Source organism: Sminthopsis crassicaudata, chromosome 4 (assembly GCF_048593235.1).
Source record: "Sminthopsis crassicaudata isolate SCR6 chromosome 4, ASM4859323v1, whole genome shotgun sequence".
NCBI lineage: Eukaryota > Metazoa > Chordata > Mammalia > Dasyuromorphia > Dasyuridae > Sminthopsis > Sminthopsis crassicaudata.
Window position 1 is genome coordinate 439,814,742 of NC_133620.1, and position 16,972 is coordinate 439,831,713.

A 16,972-nucleotide genomic window follows, 5' to 3' on the forward strand; every position below is an offset into this window, starting at 1 on the left:
TCCTCAAATCTCCTATGTGCCTCAATCCCCACTCTCTCAGTTCAGAACCTTGACTCATTGAGGCCATTCACCATTTCTAGTCTCTCTTGTACTTTGTGTCCTGTCATTTGGGTTCCATTTGCCTCTTTTTTTCTCTTTCACCCATTTCACATGATGAAGGGACCTCATTCCTTACCAAGGAATTTGGTACCCTTCTAAAAGACCCTATTTTATCTTATCTCCTCCAACAGATTGCCCCCTCTGTCATTTCCACTATTTATCTTATTTTCAGTCTCTTTCTCTCATTTGGCCCCTTCCTTACTATCTACAAATATGTCTCCTCATCCTGAAAAAACTTCCACTCAATAAATCTTCCATCTCTTCTATTTTATTATATCTGTTCTGTCCTTTGTAGCTAAGTTCATTATATTCTAAAACAGGTGCTTCTACTTTTTTTCCATTCTTTTCTTATCCCCTTAAAATCTGGCTTCCTACATAATCATTCCATTGAAACTGCTCTGTTCAAAATTACCAATGATTTCTTAATGGCCAAATTCAACGGTCTTTTTTTAATCCTCATTCTCCTTGACATCTTTCTACTCTTTTTACTATAGACTGATACTCTTTTCTGATACTCTTTCCTCTTCCCTAGGTTTTCCCTATAGAGAATAAAATCTGCTGAAAGTCTCTAGGGCTTAGCCAAATTAATAGGAAATCAACTTGTTTATAACTTGAAAGTCTCTAGGTTGCTGTCCCTTATCACACACAGCTGTAACCCCTCAGATGAGGCAAGAAGTTGGAGCAAGTAGAGAAAGGATGAGTGGAAAGGCTATATCACCTCCAGTATTGTAGGTACAGGGCAAGAAGCTGTGAGACACTGGCTCCCCTCCTGGTCTCACATTAAGGCAAATTTTTGCTTTTGCGCATGAAATTATTTTCCATCCAAAAAACCACAATTCTCCCATTTAAAAAATTCTTTTTATTCACTCTGTTCTTTATTTAAAGAAAAAATTTACATAGAAGGAGGTAAGTGAAATTTGTTTAATCAATATGAAGTTCTTAATTTTTATCTGAGTTTTTTTAAGCCATTTAATTTTTTTATCCTAAGGATTACTTGGGCAAAATAATGTCCTTATCATATGTAAAACATAAGAATGATCGGGATCATAGTTTCTTCATAGCAAAGTTTATGTAAGGGCAAAATGTGCAGTCTTTTTTTAATCAGCTAAGCTCATAATTTGTTTCATTTTTGGCCAGTCAGTGACTGCCTTAAATTTTTCACTTTTCATAGGGATTTTTGGCAACACAAGCCATAGCCTTGGTCCTTAAATTGCCATTGTGTTTCTTTACTTTAAAAAGATGTTTCTTCTTTGTTGGAACCACAGAGAAATGGAATCAGCCCATTTCTTTGAACCTATGTCAGAGTTTGTCCTTAGAGAAGTGTTTTCTACATAGTGCCATGGAGGTGGGAGAACTTTTCTTTTGTTTCTCCAAGAAAAGCATTTTCTTGCCCCAATACTTGAGGAGGCATATCTTTTAAATCAACTCAACTCATATTTTTAAGCCCCAACAGTGTGTAGAGCATCATCTTAGGGGAAAAGAAAATGGGAGAGAGATGGAGAGCTTAAGTAAGAAATTTCCTGCCCTATCCTGGTGATTACAATCTAGCAGAGGGACAACATATTTTTGAAAACTTACTTTGCAGTAATAAATGAATGCCTTGATGACATACAGAACAAATAACTATAAAAGGTCCTAGGCAGGAAGGGCAATAGCATTTGGGGGATCAGGGAAGCTTGTTGGAGGAGGAAGCATTTTAATTGAGCTTTAAAGCACAGGAAGAAACAAAACAGGCTAAGAAGCAGTAGGCAAATTTAGAACTAGGTAATCCTGTGAACAAATCTAAGTATGCCTTTCAGTGCAGGACATATTTAGTGGGAGGGTAAGAAAGAAAGGAATAATAGGAGAAGACTAAAAAAAATAATCTGCTACCATATTGTGTAGGGCTTTGAATGCAAGGCAAAAGCCATGAAATTTTACTCAGTGAGCAACAGAAAGGCACTAAAGATTTTGAGCTGAAAGGAAACATGACTAGATCTACACATAAAGGAATAATAATCACATATGAAGGAGAGAGCAGAGAAAGCAAGATCTGTTTAATTGTCATTGAGTTTTTTCTGACTCTAACTCCATGAGAAGTCTGGGATTTCCTGGGCAAAGATTGTTTTTACCATTTCCTTTCCTAGTTTGTTTCATAGATGAGGAAACTGAGGCAAACAGGATTAAGTGCCTTGTCCACAGTCACACTGTTAATCAGTATCTGAGGTCAAATTTGAACTTCCGACTCCCACGTGGGCACCTTGTCCACTGTACCATCTAACCGCTCTGTTCAGGGACTTTGGCAGTGTAAGCTTGGCCCATACTGTATTTGAATAAGACTGTCCATTTTAGAAATGTTATAGTGGAGAAAAAAAGAAAAGGATGGATGGGAGATAATTCCAAGGGGGAATTGATGGGATTTTGTTTCCCAGCAAAGCTTGAAGGGGAGAACAAGGCTAAACAAATCCAGTTCCTGATTACAATTCCCTTTAAACTGTCTCTTAGGAAAAAATAATCATTCCAGGAAGCTAGCAGCTCTAAAAAAGTGTTTAAATATGGAAAATGCTTATTGCATGTCTCCTAGTCTGCTTCCATAAACAAGCTTTTACCAAGAGCTGAACATTAAACTCTCTGAGCTTTGGACCCAGATGGACAAATCTTAAAGGATATGAATGAGGATATTCTATTACTTTCCTGACCTTTCAGAAAGAAAAAGTGGCAATTTTTGAGAAAACCATATGTGGCCCAGAGATGATCTTTTAAAAAGAGAACTAGACCTTGAAAAAAGAACATTAAAGAACCCAAAAAATATCAGAAACCGAGAGCCTTAGAAATCATCCTAGTTCTAAGGGCAACTGGGTGGTACAATAGAGCATTGGCTCTGTAGTCAAGAGGAGCTAAGTTCAAATATGGCTTCAAACATTTGAACTTATTAGCTGTGTAACCTTAGGCAAGTCACTTGACCTGAAAAAAAAGAAAGAAGGAAATCATGAGAGGCAGAGATCAGGAGGAAGTATATAATAGAACTGCCAAGACACGAGAGGCAACATTTGGGATATCCTGGGTGAAGAAAGCTCCACATAAAATAGGAAGGGAAGTAATGTGTAATAAAGACTAGAAAGTTAGTTTGGAATTAAGCAACGAAGGGATTTAAATGCAAGGCAAGGAAGGATAAATAGAGAGAGAGAGAGAAAGAGAGAGAGAGAGAGAGAGAGAGAGAGAGAGAGAGAGAGAGAGAGAGAGAGAGAGAGAGAGAGAGAAATACATATATAGAGAAAATAGGTCAAAGACTAAGCCTTAGGAATGTTTCATATAATAAGTCTGGAAGATTTTAGAAGTCTTTGAAAGATAAAGGTGGTTATTAATGCTTCTTATCCAACGAGAGTAAGGATATCATGAGGAATGGTTAGAGAAATAAAAGGGTCGGGAAGAACTCCATCAAATGGAGTGATCAAATATAAATATCTGTTTGGCATTTAAAACTCTGAATCATCTGCCCTTTTCTGCCTTTCTAGTCATCCTTGCTTTTTACTCCCTTCCACATACTCTATGGTTCAATGACTTGCCTTTCCTTCAACACCTCACGCCATCTCAGGTCTCCCTACCTTAGAGCTGGCTGATCTCCAGGTCTGGAATACTCTGTCCCCTCACTGGGAAAGCTTCCTGTCAAAAGCAGCAAAGAGATTAAAGAAGATGAGACCATTATATTTGTCAAGGAAGCCATTGGTGACTTTTTTGAGAAGAGTTTCAGTAAAGAAGTAGGGGGAAAACCCCCGATTGCAAAGGTTTGAGGAGAGAGTATATTGTGAGTCACTTAATAGCAGAGTGAGCCTGAGCAAGTAAACTAATATGTCTAGTAATAGTAGTAAAAGGCAGTAAAAAGTAGTAAAAGGCCTGGATTCAAGTCTTGTCTCTGACTCATATAGGCTGTTACCATAAGCAAGTCAATCTTTCATTATTCTAGGCAACTTTTAAGACTAAAATTACAAATAAATCACCCAGTTTCATTGATGGAAGGAGTTTCCATATTAAGAATTCTTTAAACTAATAAAGTCTAAAATCTGGCCCACAAAAACAGACCAGTGAGCTCAGTGTTAGAGGGTTTGTTACTGTCATTTTATTTTATTTATTCATCTATCTTATCTATCATATCTATCTATCAATTAATTAATTCATCTATCTATCTATTCATTCATTCATTCACTTTGCTGAGGCAATTGAGGTTAAGTGACTTTCCCAGAGTCACATAGCTAGGAAGTCAGTTATCTGAAGTGAGTATCTGAAGTCAGTTTTGAACTCAAATTCTCCTAATTTCAGGGCTGGTGCTCTATTCACTGTGCCACTTAGTTGCTCCTATTGTCATTTTATTAATGAGAAAATTGAGGTTCCCAGAAATTGAGCTCCAAGCCCATGGTCGCACAGATGGCAAGTAGGATTCAAACTTGGGTCTCTGAACTCTGGTTCAGCCCTTTTCCTACCATACAGCCTGGAATTACATATATGGAAGTTGATTGAGAGATTGAGACAGAGGAATGGACTGGAGGCATTAGAGGCAAGTCTTGGCTGTGTGACAAAATGCCACTTATTGCCCCTGAATTCCTATAGCACAATGTAGATTGTCTGAGAGCTAACTTAAACCAACAGGATATTTGCTTGGTTCATAGGATGATAGTCTTGGGCTGAAAGGGACCTCAGAGACCATCTGGCTCATAGACCTCATTTTTCATATGAGAAAACTGAAGACTGGAGAATTTAAATGATTTCTCCAAGGTCACACAGGCTAGAAGGGTCAAAGGTAGGATTTGATAAAACCTTGGTCCTCACAGAGCTGAGTCTAAACTCTTTCAATCTTACTTAATCTAATTGTTGCATTCATAGATTTGAGTGATATACTTTATAAAATGGTTTAAGTATTTAAAAATTTAAATCAATAATAAATCATAGAAATACAGAATGAAAAGGGACCCCCTATTCACTCTCCACCTGAAGTTCAAATCCTGTCTATACCATCCTTGCTGAGAGGTAATCTTTCCTCTGCTGGGAAATCTCTAGTGCCAAGGAACTAGCTGTCTGCTGGTGCATCTCTTTCCCCCTTTTTAATCATTCTCTTTTCTTAGCTGACTATGCAGAAAACTACCTTCCTGGAAATTTCACCCAATGGTAAAATCCATTCTCCAGAGCCAGTAGAATGAGTCTTTTGCATGACAATGTTTCAAATAGATTCTTGGAAGACAAGATGTCGTGTTCCTTCTTTAAGGTGAAGCTATCTGGTTCCTTCATACTGTTTTCATTTGGCATGATTTCAAATGCATTTATCAACCTGGTTCTCTTCCTTTGAATGAACTTCAGAGGGAACATGGTGTAGTGGACTCTTGAATCAGGATCTGAGTTCCTGCTGCCACTTGGTAACTTTTGTCAAATTCTATATAGACAGCTATGTAGTGCCATACTAGTCATGGAGTCAGGAAGACATGAATTCAAATCTCATCCCAGACACACTAGGCAAGTTGCTTAAATGATGTTTGTCTGTATCCTCATCTGTAAAATGGGAATGATAATAGTAGCACCAACATCAAAGGGCCATTATGAAGATAAATGTGACATTAAAGCACAAATAAATGCTGTTATCATTATTAAGTCATTTTGCTCCTTTACTTCCTTTTCAGTTCCTTCATCTATCGAATGAGGGGGTTAGACTAGTTGAACTCTAAATTGGATCCTTTCCAGATCCAAATCTATATTCCTCTGATCCTTTCTAAAATCTGATGTCCAGTACTGAACAAAATGCTTTAGATGTTTCCCCAGGGTAGAAAAGAGGGGGACTCTTATTTCTCTGGTAAAAAGATGAAACTGAGCTATAATTAACCAATTGATCAATTAATAAACACTTATTAAATCCTACTAAGCATCAGACACTGTGCTAGAGAATATGTATATCTATATATCTATCTGTAGATGTGTGTAAATGTATATACATATACAATGTGTATAAACTGAACAGTAGTTCAATTCGAGGCAGGACTTGGGGACGATCAAAAAAATCTTCATATAGAAGATGTTACTTGCACTGGATTCTGAAGAAAGAAAATTCTGTAGGGCAGAAATGAGGGGACCATGCAGGGCCAACTCGAAAAATGAACTCCTGGTAGACAACAATGCTCTACTATGGCAATTACCATTAAGTACTCTCCTGGCAACTGAACATTGGGCAGGGTAGACCAAAAATCCTAGACCAAATATCATATTTTTTTATGTCAGTTTCTTGCTTCTATATCCCCATACCATCCAAAGAGGCTACTATTTTTAGTAGTTTGAGAACCACCTTGATAATCACAGCACAGCTGCTGTCCTGTCAATTCTCTTTTAACCCTCTTTACTTGATTCCTTGGACTCTCATTTCAGCTCCAGATGGATGAAAACCAATTTGTTTTTAGCAGTGGATGATCCAATCTGAACAATGGACACAGGTCAGCCCTCTTTAACAATTCTGATAGATATGTCTAATGTTCGGGTTTGCAGTAATCAGTTGTGATTAAGCATTTTTTTATGCCATTCTTTCCAGTCTAAAGATCATCCTCCTTGGCAAAAATAAAAGCAAAATGAGTTCAGCATCTTTGCCTTCTTTTTTCCTCTCCTCTCTTAAATTGTTCTCTTTGGCTGTGATAATTGGGTCTCTTCTCTAATTTCTCTTATTTTCAAATGTACCTTAAAAAAAGTGTATTTTTGTATCAAGTTTTCCATTCCAATTTGAACACTTTATGAGCACGGTAATCTTCACATTGTTAAAAGATATTTTTATTGATATTTTTTGCTTACACATCTGACATTTCCTCACAGACAACCACTCCCTATAGTCACCTAACCCCTTGCAATAGAGAATTTTATGTTATATATATGTATAGTATAATGTATAATTATATAAAATTATGTTATATAATTATGTAAATATTATATAAAAGGAAAGGAAAAAAGTTAACCAAATCAATCAAGCCTGATATTTAAAGCATTATTTCATAACCATGGATTCCTAGTTCTTCAAAGAAGTTGTGTTCCCATATTTATTCTTTGAGGCCAAGTTTGGTTACAATAAATTCATTAACATTTGGTTTCAATTGGTTATCATAATTCTATAATATTAGTTTCAATTATTTTGCCACGTAGTGTAGAATATGTGTATGGAAGTCTAGTACTTCCAGTGTGAGGGCTACCAAGCCCTTTTCAAGGCTGCTCATCCACTTTGATGTCCACTTGATTCTATCAATTTGCCTCTAGCTCTAGCTCTAAGAAGCTGTAGAATGTATGCATGGTGACCATGCCCTGGTAAATCATTCTGGCAGACAGACTTAACCAAGTTAAGGGTACCATCTGACCGCAACCGTTCAGTTACTTGGGGAAAGTGTCTACCACAAGCTGGTAAAGACTTCTTCCTGTGAAATGAGTTGATGATAACAATTTATTCCAGTAAACATGAAGCAACTGAAATAGGTGCTGTAGAGTGCTGTAGGGTGCTTAGTTTGGTTAAACATGTAAGAAACCAAAGTCATCCGCTGTATCCCAAGCTGCCACCAATCATCCTGAATTTTGTTTTGTCACTGAACTTTACTATCACTGGAATAGAAGAGAGAGTGAGACCAAGATCTTTGTATAATTATGCTTTACTTGAATCCAATTTGTGTACAAATCAAAAGACATCACCCAGAGTACTTCACTATTTTTACTTATGTCAAAGATCATCATCACGAATGTGCCCAAAGACAGCAAGTTTAGAATTCTTTGTGACTTTAAGACAAGAGAAGGTAGAAACTGTCAAAAGTATCAGGGAATTCTTGGAAGGAATGGAGTCAGAAGCAGCAACAGCAATTGTCACTGAAGACTTGTATGTTTCATGAACTTCTCACAAACACTGTCTTCATTTACTTAAAGGCAATCAAACTTCATGGATTCACTTCATAGAAAACACTGACATTTAATAGACTACATCACTGTAAGGAGAAAAGATAGATAGTACATTAGAGTGTGTGACGCAGAGTGCTGGACTGATTATAGACTTATCCTTTTGAAGCTAAATAGTTTCATTCCACAAAAGCAGTGGATCTAAGACAAAATGATTACCAGAAGACATATTGTCATCAGATTAGGGGACTTCTCTGAGCAGGAACAGTTCATTGCTAACTTGGAAGGAAAGCTGAGTCAACACATGCTTGAAAACAAAGGAGCAAAAAAGAAGTGAGCAGCTCTCAGAGACTGGTGTAGAGTACCACATTTAGTCATCTGGGCCAGAATACTCAAAAGTATCAAGATTGGTTTGACAAAAATGATGGTAAAATTCAGAAGCTGATAAATGAAAAATGAGAACACCACAGAATTTACCTCAAGGATAGTTCTTTCATTTTTAAGAAAGCCATGTTTAACATCATCTAAAGTAAAGTACAACATAAGCTTATAAAGATACAGGATTCTTGGATAGTGAGAAGGCAGACGAAATTTAGTTTTATGTAATAATTGTAATAATCCAAAGTGCTTTTATGGTGCTCTGAAGAGTATTAATCGACAAAAGATCTATGGGGCATCTCACAACCTCAGTACTGATGGAGTCAAATTCCTTAGTGATAAGGACATGACATGTTTTTTGCAATGTTGTCAGAAACCTTCAATGGGGACAAACATGGCATTAAAGTCAACTACTACACTGGTGGTAAATTGTTTAATCTGCAAAGACTACAAGCCGAGACTAAAGTTGAGAGAGAGACAATGCATGAATTTTTGAGATGCAACAGAGTATGGATCCATTCTCTGATGCTTATATTAACTTTGACCTAACATTCAACACCAAGAAAATCTCATCCAGCACACCATCCATAGAGAAATGGTTATAGCATTTAGTTATAGCAAATAGAGAAATTTTGAATGCTGTGAATAAGTTCATTTACCTTGGTAAGGGATGTAATTTCTAGGGATGTACACATAGCTGATAAGATTGGTGCACCCATTGCCAGAGCTAGCTCAGGGTTTGGGAGGCTCTGAAGGAAAGTGTGGAAGAGAAGACTACAAAACTAAAGGTCCCAGAGCCATTGCCATGATAGCATTTTTGAATGCTTGTGAAGCTTTTGTAAAATATAAGCAATGTGACAGGAAACTGAATTACTTCTATGTGAATTGTTTTAGGAAGATTCTGAAGATTACCTGGCAAGATAAAGTACTGGACCTTGGATGTCCTTTCTTAAACTAAACTGCCAAGCATCCAAACTCTACTGCAGAGAACACAACTCTGATGGGGGGCCATTTGTTCAAATGCCAAATTTCTTTTGCCAACAAGACTATTTGATGGAGAAGTTCTAAGAACAAAATCACTGACATGATGTTCAAAGGAAGTTCAAAGGAAGGTACACTCTCCAGGTCTCTATGATGTACTTTGGAATTGATTGTGTGACATGGGAGATGATGACAAAAGATCACCCAGCATCGTGTACCTGCATTAAAGAAGACTATGTTCTATGAATGAAGTAGAATTCCAGTAGCTCAAAAGAAATTTGAGATGTGCATATATTTAAAAATATCTCCACTCCAAATGTTCATAGGAACTATTTGTACCTGACTGTGGTAGAGCCTTCTGAGCTTGTATTGGTCTGATCATTCACAGTTGGACACACTGTACCTTAACTCCAAAATCATGATGTTATTTTGGTCTCCTCCAAGAATAAAGGTCAACTAACTATGGTTTTCTTTCCATTGCTACTTCTGTAGGCATTGTAAATATTGTTTTCCTGTCTGTGCTTACTTCACTTGGATTCAGCTCATATAAGTCTTTCTATTCTTCTTTGTCTTCATCCTATATACAATAATTTATTTAGCTCTTCCTTAACTGATTGGCATCTTTTATATATTTATTTTTCTTTGCTTGCCTTGTTTCAATAGTCTATTCCTTCACTTAAAAAAGGACAAAGCTTGAAGTGGTGACTTTGTACCTATAGCATCATTTTCTTTTGATGGTCCTCTCTTTTCTTTTTCATCAGAACTGAATGGTATGTGTCTTCAGTATAAGTCAGATAAAGGAACTAGACGTTCTCTGAGGCCCAATATAGAACTTAAAATCTCAGTTTTTTCATTGTGTACTTTGGCCTAAAAGGGCCACAGAAAGGAGAAAGAATGAGCTTAATTTTGTCAGATCTACTAATGGCTCTTACTATGGCTAAAGTGGGAACAGTTTTCATCTTGTGAACTCTTCTTGTATTTAGTCTCAGTTTCTATTGTCCAACTGTTGTGTCTCCTACTTCTCTTTTCAGCCACTAAGCAATTCAAAGAAAGGAAAAACCAAACAACTGTCATGGAATTCATCTTCTTGGGATTTTCAAACCACCCTGACCTTCAGGGATTGTTTTTTCTTTTGTTTTTAATTATTTACTTGATAACCATCCTGGGAAATACTCTTATATTAGCTGCAATTAAGATCAACCCTGTTCTTCACACCCCTATGTATTATTTCCTCAGTAATTTGTCTTTCCTGGACATCTGTTACACATCCACCACTGTCCCCATTATTCTAGTAAACTTCTTCCGAGAAAAGAAGACCATTTCCTATGAAGGTTGCCTGGCCCAGATCTTTTTCCTTGTTACCTTTGCAGGCTGTGAGTGTGTCCTGTTGGCTGTTATGGCTTATGATAGGTTCGTAGCCATTTGCCATCCATTACGCTACCCAGTCCTCATGAGCAAGAGAGTCTGTGCATATTTAGCAGCTGGGACTTGGTTGTACAGTATAGTGAATTCTCTGATGCACACAGGACTCACAGCAACTCTCAGTTTGTGTGGTCCTAATCAAATCAGCCATTTTCTCTGTGATATTCCTCTGCTTTTGAAGCTCTCCTGCTCAGATACTTCAGCCAATGAGATTGCACTTTATGTATCCAGTGCCACCTTTGGTCTGAGTCCCTGCCTGTTCACTGCTGTCTCCTATATCCTCATTATCTCTGCCATTCTAAAGATCCAGTCTGCTCAAGGGCGGCAAAAAGCCTTTTCCACCTGTGCCTCTCATCTCACTGTGGTAGTCATCTACTATGGAACCATCAATTTCAACTATGACCGGCCCAGCTCAGGCTACTCCCTGGATGTGGACATCCTGGCCTCTGTTCTGTTCTGCATTGTTACACCCATGTTAAACCCCATCATCTACAGCCTGAGAAACAAGGATGTCAAGGATACCCTGAAGAAACTATTTGAAGGGTTTGTGCCATCCTGTAGTTCAACTGGTTAGACCAATGTCTCCTAACCTATGGTGGGAATAAAAGTGAGATTATAAATTAAGTCATCAGAAAGAAAAAAAATAATACATATAACACTGTCACATGTTCTTCACTAGATTTCTGTCACTATATTTAAATTTTTTATTATCAAGTTATTAAACACTATGCACTGGTATCCTTATGAACCATTTCAGTGAGTTTCCCAGATCTGTCATAATCTCTACAACACTGGCTTGTTTCTTTTAAATATAGATAACATTACAAATATCCCATATATGGACACTAATTTGATCAGTGTACTCTTTTCCATAAAGTTTATGGGGATTGCTAGGAAGCTTGACCTGGCTTAGGAAATAGATTAAATATGAGTACAAACCTTGCCAATGATAGCTCAGTGAGCCAAGGACAGCGAAGAGGTCAAAAGCTGACCCTGGAAAGGAATGAGGTTGTTTCATAATGCTATCCATTAGATCATACTTAATATTATATGTCCTACCTATCCCTTTATTCCAGACTTTGCTCTTATTGTTGTCTTTGCCTGCACTGTCTTCCTTCTGCCTCTCTCCCAATTCAGTTCCTATCCAGAATTTAAAACCCAGCTGAAAAGTTATGTCCTCCATGAAAACTTCTCTCACCCCCCAGTAAATAATTACCTTTGCTCCTTGAACTTCATATTTTCTTTTTTGCCACTTCAATTTACTTAATGTGTGATATCTTACTGCATTATACTTAGTGCAATCATTTGGCTGATGGGAGGAACAGGAGGGGAGAGTAGGGCAAAGACAAGTCCACCAACTCTGCTCAATCACTATTAATTTTGCTCCCTGGGTCATTTATAAGAAGCACAATTAGCATCATGGTATTAGAAAAAAATCTGATAGCTCTTTCTGCAGTGGTGAAGAATTAGAAACCAAAGGGTTACTCATTAACTGGTGAATAGTTAAATTGCAGCATAAGATTGTGATGGAGTACTATTGTGCTGTAGTAAATGATGAAGGGGAAGGTATCAGAGGAATATGGCAAAACATATATGAACTGATGAAAAATGAATTGAGAAGAACAAGTAGATCACAGTAACAACAATATTGTTGTAATGATGGTCAGCTATGAAAAACTTGGCAAATCTGATCAATGCAATAATCCAAGGCATTTCCAAAGGACTCATGATGAAAAAAATTCTCTCTTCCTACACAAAAAGAAATCTGATAAATTCAGAGTATAAATTAAAGTTTAATTTTCTCACTTTTTTCTTCTTCCTTTTTTTGGAAATATGATTAATACAGAATTATATTTTGAGTGATTTCACAGGTATAATGATATCTTAATCTTACTTAATCTTCTTGGTGAATGGGGAAGGAGAGAGAGAACTTGCAATTCAAAATTTAAAAAGAAAATAATTTTAAGATAATTTTTTAAAAAAGTTCATAGGAATTTAAGTGAAAACTCACACTGATATCTTGTGGAACATTGAAGGTTTGATGTTAATCAAATTAAAATTTTCTTACATGGTTCTATCTTAACCAGAGGGTTTTTGCTAACTTTTGCTAGCTGCATAGCTATTTGTATGTGGCACTGGCCTCTAGGACTGTCTATATCTACAAGTGTAGATCTCTGCCTTTGCTAGAAAGAACATAGAAAGGGCAAATCAGAAGACAACAAGTAGAATACCCAAATAACTCACATGGAACATTAGAGAACCCTGAATCATGTATCATCAGAGGACACTGGTGGCTCTTCATGGTTCTTGTTGTGGTTGTTTTGTCATTGTGAAATCCTCTCTGATTCTTCATGACCCCTTTTGAATTGTTCTTGGCAAAGACGGGAGGGATTTGCCATTCCCATCTCTAGCTCATTTTCCAGATGAGGAAACTGAAAGACCTAGGGTCCCACCCACTAGTTAGTATCTGAGATTGGACTTCAGTTCAGGTCTTTCTGACTCAAGCCTCTGTACTTTTTCTTCTGTGCCATCTATCTGCTCCCTACATGGGACTAAATAATGGCAAATGCATGAATTTTGCTGGTTAAATGTGTTTCAGGAGAGTTCCTTGGCCATATGTGTTTCCTACTTGTGTATTCCTTGGGGATGTCTTTCTCTGATATCTTATTGTAGAGTATTGAGAAATTCTTTCTTGTTAGTCATTTTGCTATACTGTATAATTAAATTTCTTTTGCTTTGAAATAATGTATCATTGGGTTGCTTACTAAAACAATGGGGGCCTGTGAATGGATTTTGTGTTTCTATTGGCTGATAAAATTTGCTATGAATCTGGAGTATCATTCAGATAGGAGGAGGGAACTCCAGGTACTATACTTGTGTGTATTAGATATTCTACTAGAGCAAAAGTCCATTAGCTTTGGGCCTTCCATCTCTTGCTGGATTGAGCATATTTCTTAAAGGAAGGCAATAAGGAGTCAGGCTGGGCGTCTTCTATCCACAGAGAGAATCTGCACCTTCCCCTTGAATCTTCCTAGTCAGCCTTAGCACTGTGTCACACACAAAGTAGGTGCTTAATAAATGTTTATTGAATTGAATTGAATCTCTTGCTCAATGTGTGTTTCCTAAAGAAAGATTGCTAGGGACTGGATCAGGCATCTTTCTTTTTCCTTAGCAATGACTTTCACCCATACTGGAACAAGGCAACCTTCTGCCAATCCCATCTCTCAATTGTAATATGAAGAACCTCTAATACAAATCCCTTTGACTTTAAGGTTCCCAGATTCTGCTGTGTGTCTCCTTGAGGATAGAGAAGAGGCGTCTTCCACTTAATAATAAAAATTCTCTCACCAGGACATACCTTTCATCTCTCAGTGATTCTTTATTCCTATAGATAATCATCCAAACTTTATTCCATATTCTCAACCATCTGGGTCTTCATTCCTATCCTCAACTCTTCCACCCCAAAGTTTCATCTTAATCTCATCCTACCTTTTACATGTGCCCTCTGGAATCCCTATTTTATATACAACAAACTTTCCTTCATTTTAAAGCATTTCTTCTCCCAATCCTTGATTGATTAGATCTCCTAGTTTCTCCCTGATGACATACCCTTCCTGTATACTCTTTCCAGTACTAACTTTACTTTTAGGCATTCCTCTTAGTTCACTGATTGAGGCAGGGGGATTGGAATACACTCTACTCTGCATTGCTACTTACAGATTCTTCCCCTTCCTCCATGATTAGGGAACCTCTCTTCCTTTGAGATTCATTCTATTCAAATCTATCACCCAATCAAAATCCTGGTAGCTATTGTCTACAGACTCCAGGTCACTTTCCTTCCCTCCTTAATGAGTTCCATACTTGCCTCACAATTTTTCTTTCCTCTTCAAATCCTATCCTCACTCTAGAAGAATTTAACATACATATTGGTTCTCCCTCAAATACTCTAACCATTTGCATCTTTAACCTATTCATCTCCCATGACCACTTAACCTCAGCCATACTCAAAGATAGTCATACTCTTGATCTTTCCATCACCCATAAATGGTCAAGAATTCTAAAATCCCCTCATTTGGCCATAATCTATTGGTTTTTCATCTTTTTCTCTGCCTTCTCTTATGAACCCTACTCATCATCCACATTATGACCTGTAATCCTTTGATCTTTCAGTTCTCTCCCAAGCCATTTCTCCTGTACTAGTCTCTCTCTCTTCTCCTTTCTATCTTGACTCCAACCCTACAGTGCCCTTCTCTCTTGAATTCCTAGTCCCTTTATCAAATCCCCAGTTATACCTGCCCAAGCCTCAGCCTTGAGTCACTCCCACCAGAAAATCACTCAACCACTGTGACTGGATCTAATACAAATTTATGTTACAAAACCTCCCCTGGACTCTCATTGCTACTCAACAATCATAATATACTTAATATATTCACTTTTGATGCATCCTCGAATCTTCTGTGGTTCTCTCAACCCCTACTCTCTTAGTTGAAAACATTGACTCATTGAGGCCATTCACCATCAGCTTTCATCTCCTATTAGTCAAGTGACTTTTCCCCCTTTCTTTTCCTTCACCTCTTTCTCATGTGATAAAGTGGTTTTATTCCTTGCCAAGGCTAACCTCTTTATCAATCCAAAATACCCTGTCCCATCCTATCTTCTCTAAGAGAGTATCCCCTCTGTCATATCCATTCTTCAACTTTTTTTTTTATCACTCTCATCCAATTGGCTCATTCCTTACTGGATACATATGCCTATGTCTCCTTATCCTGAAAAAACTCCCACTCAATTCTTCCATCCCCGATATTTTCCTACATCTGTTTCTATCCTTTGTAGCTAAACTCCTCGAAAAGGTCATCTACAATAAGTGCCTCTACTTTTCCCTTTCATTCTTACCTCCTTATAGTCTGGCTTCCAAACTAACCATTCCACCAAAACTGCTCTTTCCAAAGTTACCAATGATTTCTTAGTTGCCAAAACCAATGGCCTTTTTCAATCTTCATTCTCCTTGAACTCTCTGTACCCTTTTCACTATGGACTGATACTCTCTTTTCTAATATTCTCTTTTCTCTCTAGTTTCTTCCTATGGAGAATAAAATCCTGGGCCTCTAGGGCTTAACCAAATTAACACAAAATTACCTTGTTTATAATTTGGAAGTCTCTAGGCTGATATCCCTCATCTCACCTAGTTGTAATCTCTTAGAGAGGGTGAGAAGTTAGAACACACAGAGTACAGATGATTGAAAGCCCTGGTCACCCTATTCTAGGCACAGAGGCAGCAGCTATCAGAGGTTGATACCCCTAGTCTCACACTAAGGCAGGAGCTTTTTGCTTTTGCTCATGAAATTAATTTCCAAGAAACCATTGCTCCTTCACAGTTTTATATCTTTTCCTTTCACTTTGTTTTAAAAAAATTGCAAAAAAGGTAATAAGTGAAATCTGTTTAATCTATATGAAATAAAATTTTTTCCCCCAGAACCTCATAGCCAGGAAGTATTACGTGTGAGGTCACATTTGAACTCAGGACTTCAGGGCTGGTGTTCTATCCACTACACCACCTAGCTGCCCCAATAGCTTTTTATTTTCAAAATACATGCAAAGATAGTTTTCAACTTCACCCTTGCAAAAGCTTGTGTTTCAACTTTTTCTCTTTCCTTTTCACTATCTCCTCCCCTACAACAAGTAATCCAATATAGGTTAAATATATGCAATTCTTCTAAAACATATTTACACATTTATCATAACACACAAGAAAAATCAGATCAAAAAGGGGAAAAATGAGACAAAAAGCAAGGAGACAACAACAACAAAAAAATGAAAAGACTATGTTGCGATCCATATTCACTCCTCATAGTCCTCTCTCTGGATGCAGATGGCTCTCTTCGTCACAAGTCTATTGGAATTGGTCTAAATCACCTAATTGTTGAAAAAAGCCAAATCGATCACAGTTGATAATCACATAATCTTGTTGTTGCTATGTACAATGTGGACAAGTATTTTTTATGCATTGGCATAGTGGTGGGAAAATTTCTCTTTTGTTTCTTTAGGAAAAGCATTTTCTTGCCCCAGGATTTTGGGAAGGCATATCCTTCAATTCAATTCAACACATTTCTTTTTTTTTTAATTTCTTTTTTTTATGTTATACATGTTAAATCTTAATATATGTAAACATATTTATACAATTATCTTGCTGCACAAGAAAAATCAGATCAAACAGGAAAAA

At 37.3% G+C, this 16,972-nt stretch overlaps 1 protein-coding gene across 1 annotated transcript; it reads left to right on the top strand.

The window, feature by feature from the left end:
• The first annotated feature begins 8,712 nt into the window (after positions 1–8,712).
• LOC141540929 (olfactory receptor 5V1-like) lies at positions 8,713–11,326 on the top strand. Its single transcript, XM_074264895.1, has 2 exons — positions 8,713–8,773; positions 10,362–11,326. Exons 1-2 carry the CDS (start codon positions 8,713–8,715, stop codon positions 11,324–11,326), a joined length of 1,026 nt encoding a protein of 341 aa, XP_074120996.1.
• Positions 11,327–16,972: the final 5,646 nt, after the last annotated feature.

What these genes read in the sequence shown, in the direction of transcription:
- LOC141540929 (XM_074264895.1), top strand. Translation starts at nt 8,713, where the DNA reads ATGTTGTCAGAAACCTTCAATGGGGACAAACATGGCATTAAAGTCAAC. An exon ending in AGTCAACTACTACACTGGTG is followed by an intron (nt 8,774 to 10,361) that starts GTAAATTGTTTA and finishes TTCTCTTTTCAG; the next exon opens with CCACTAAGCAATTCAAAGAA.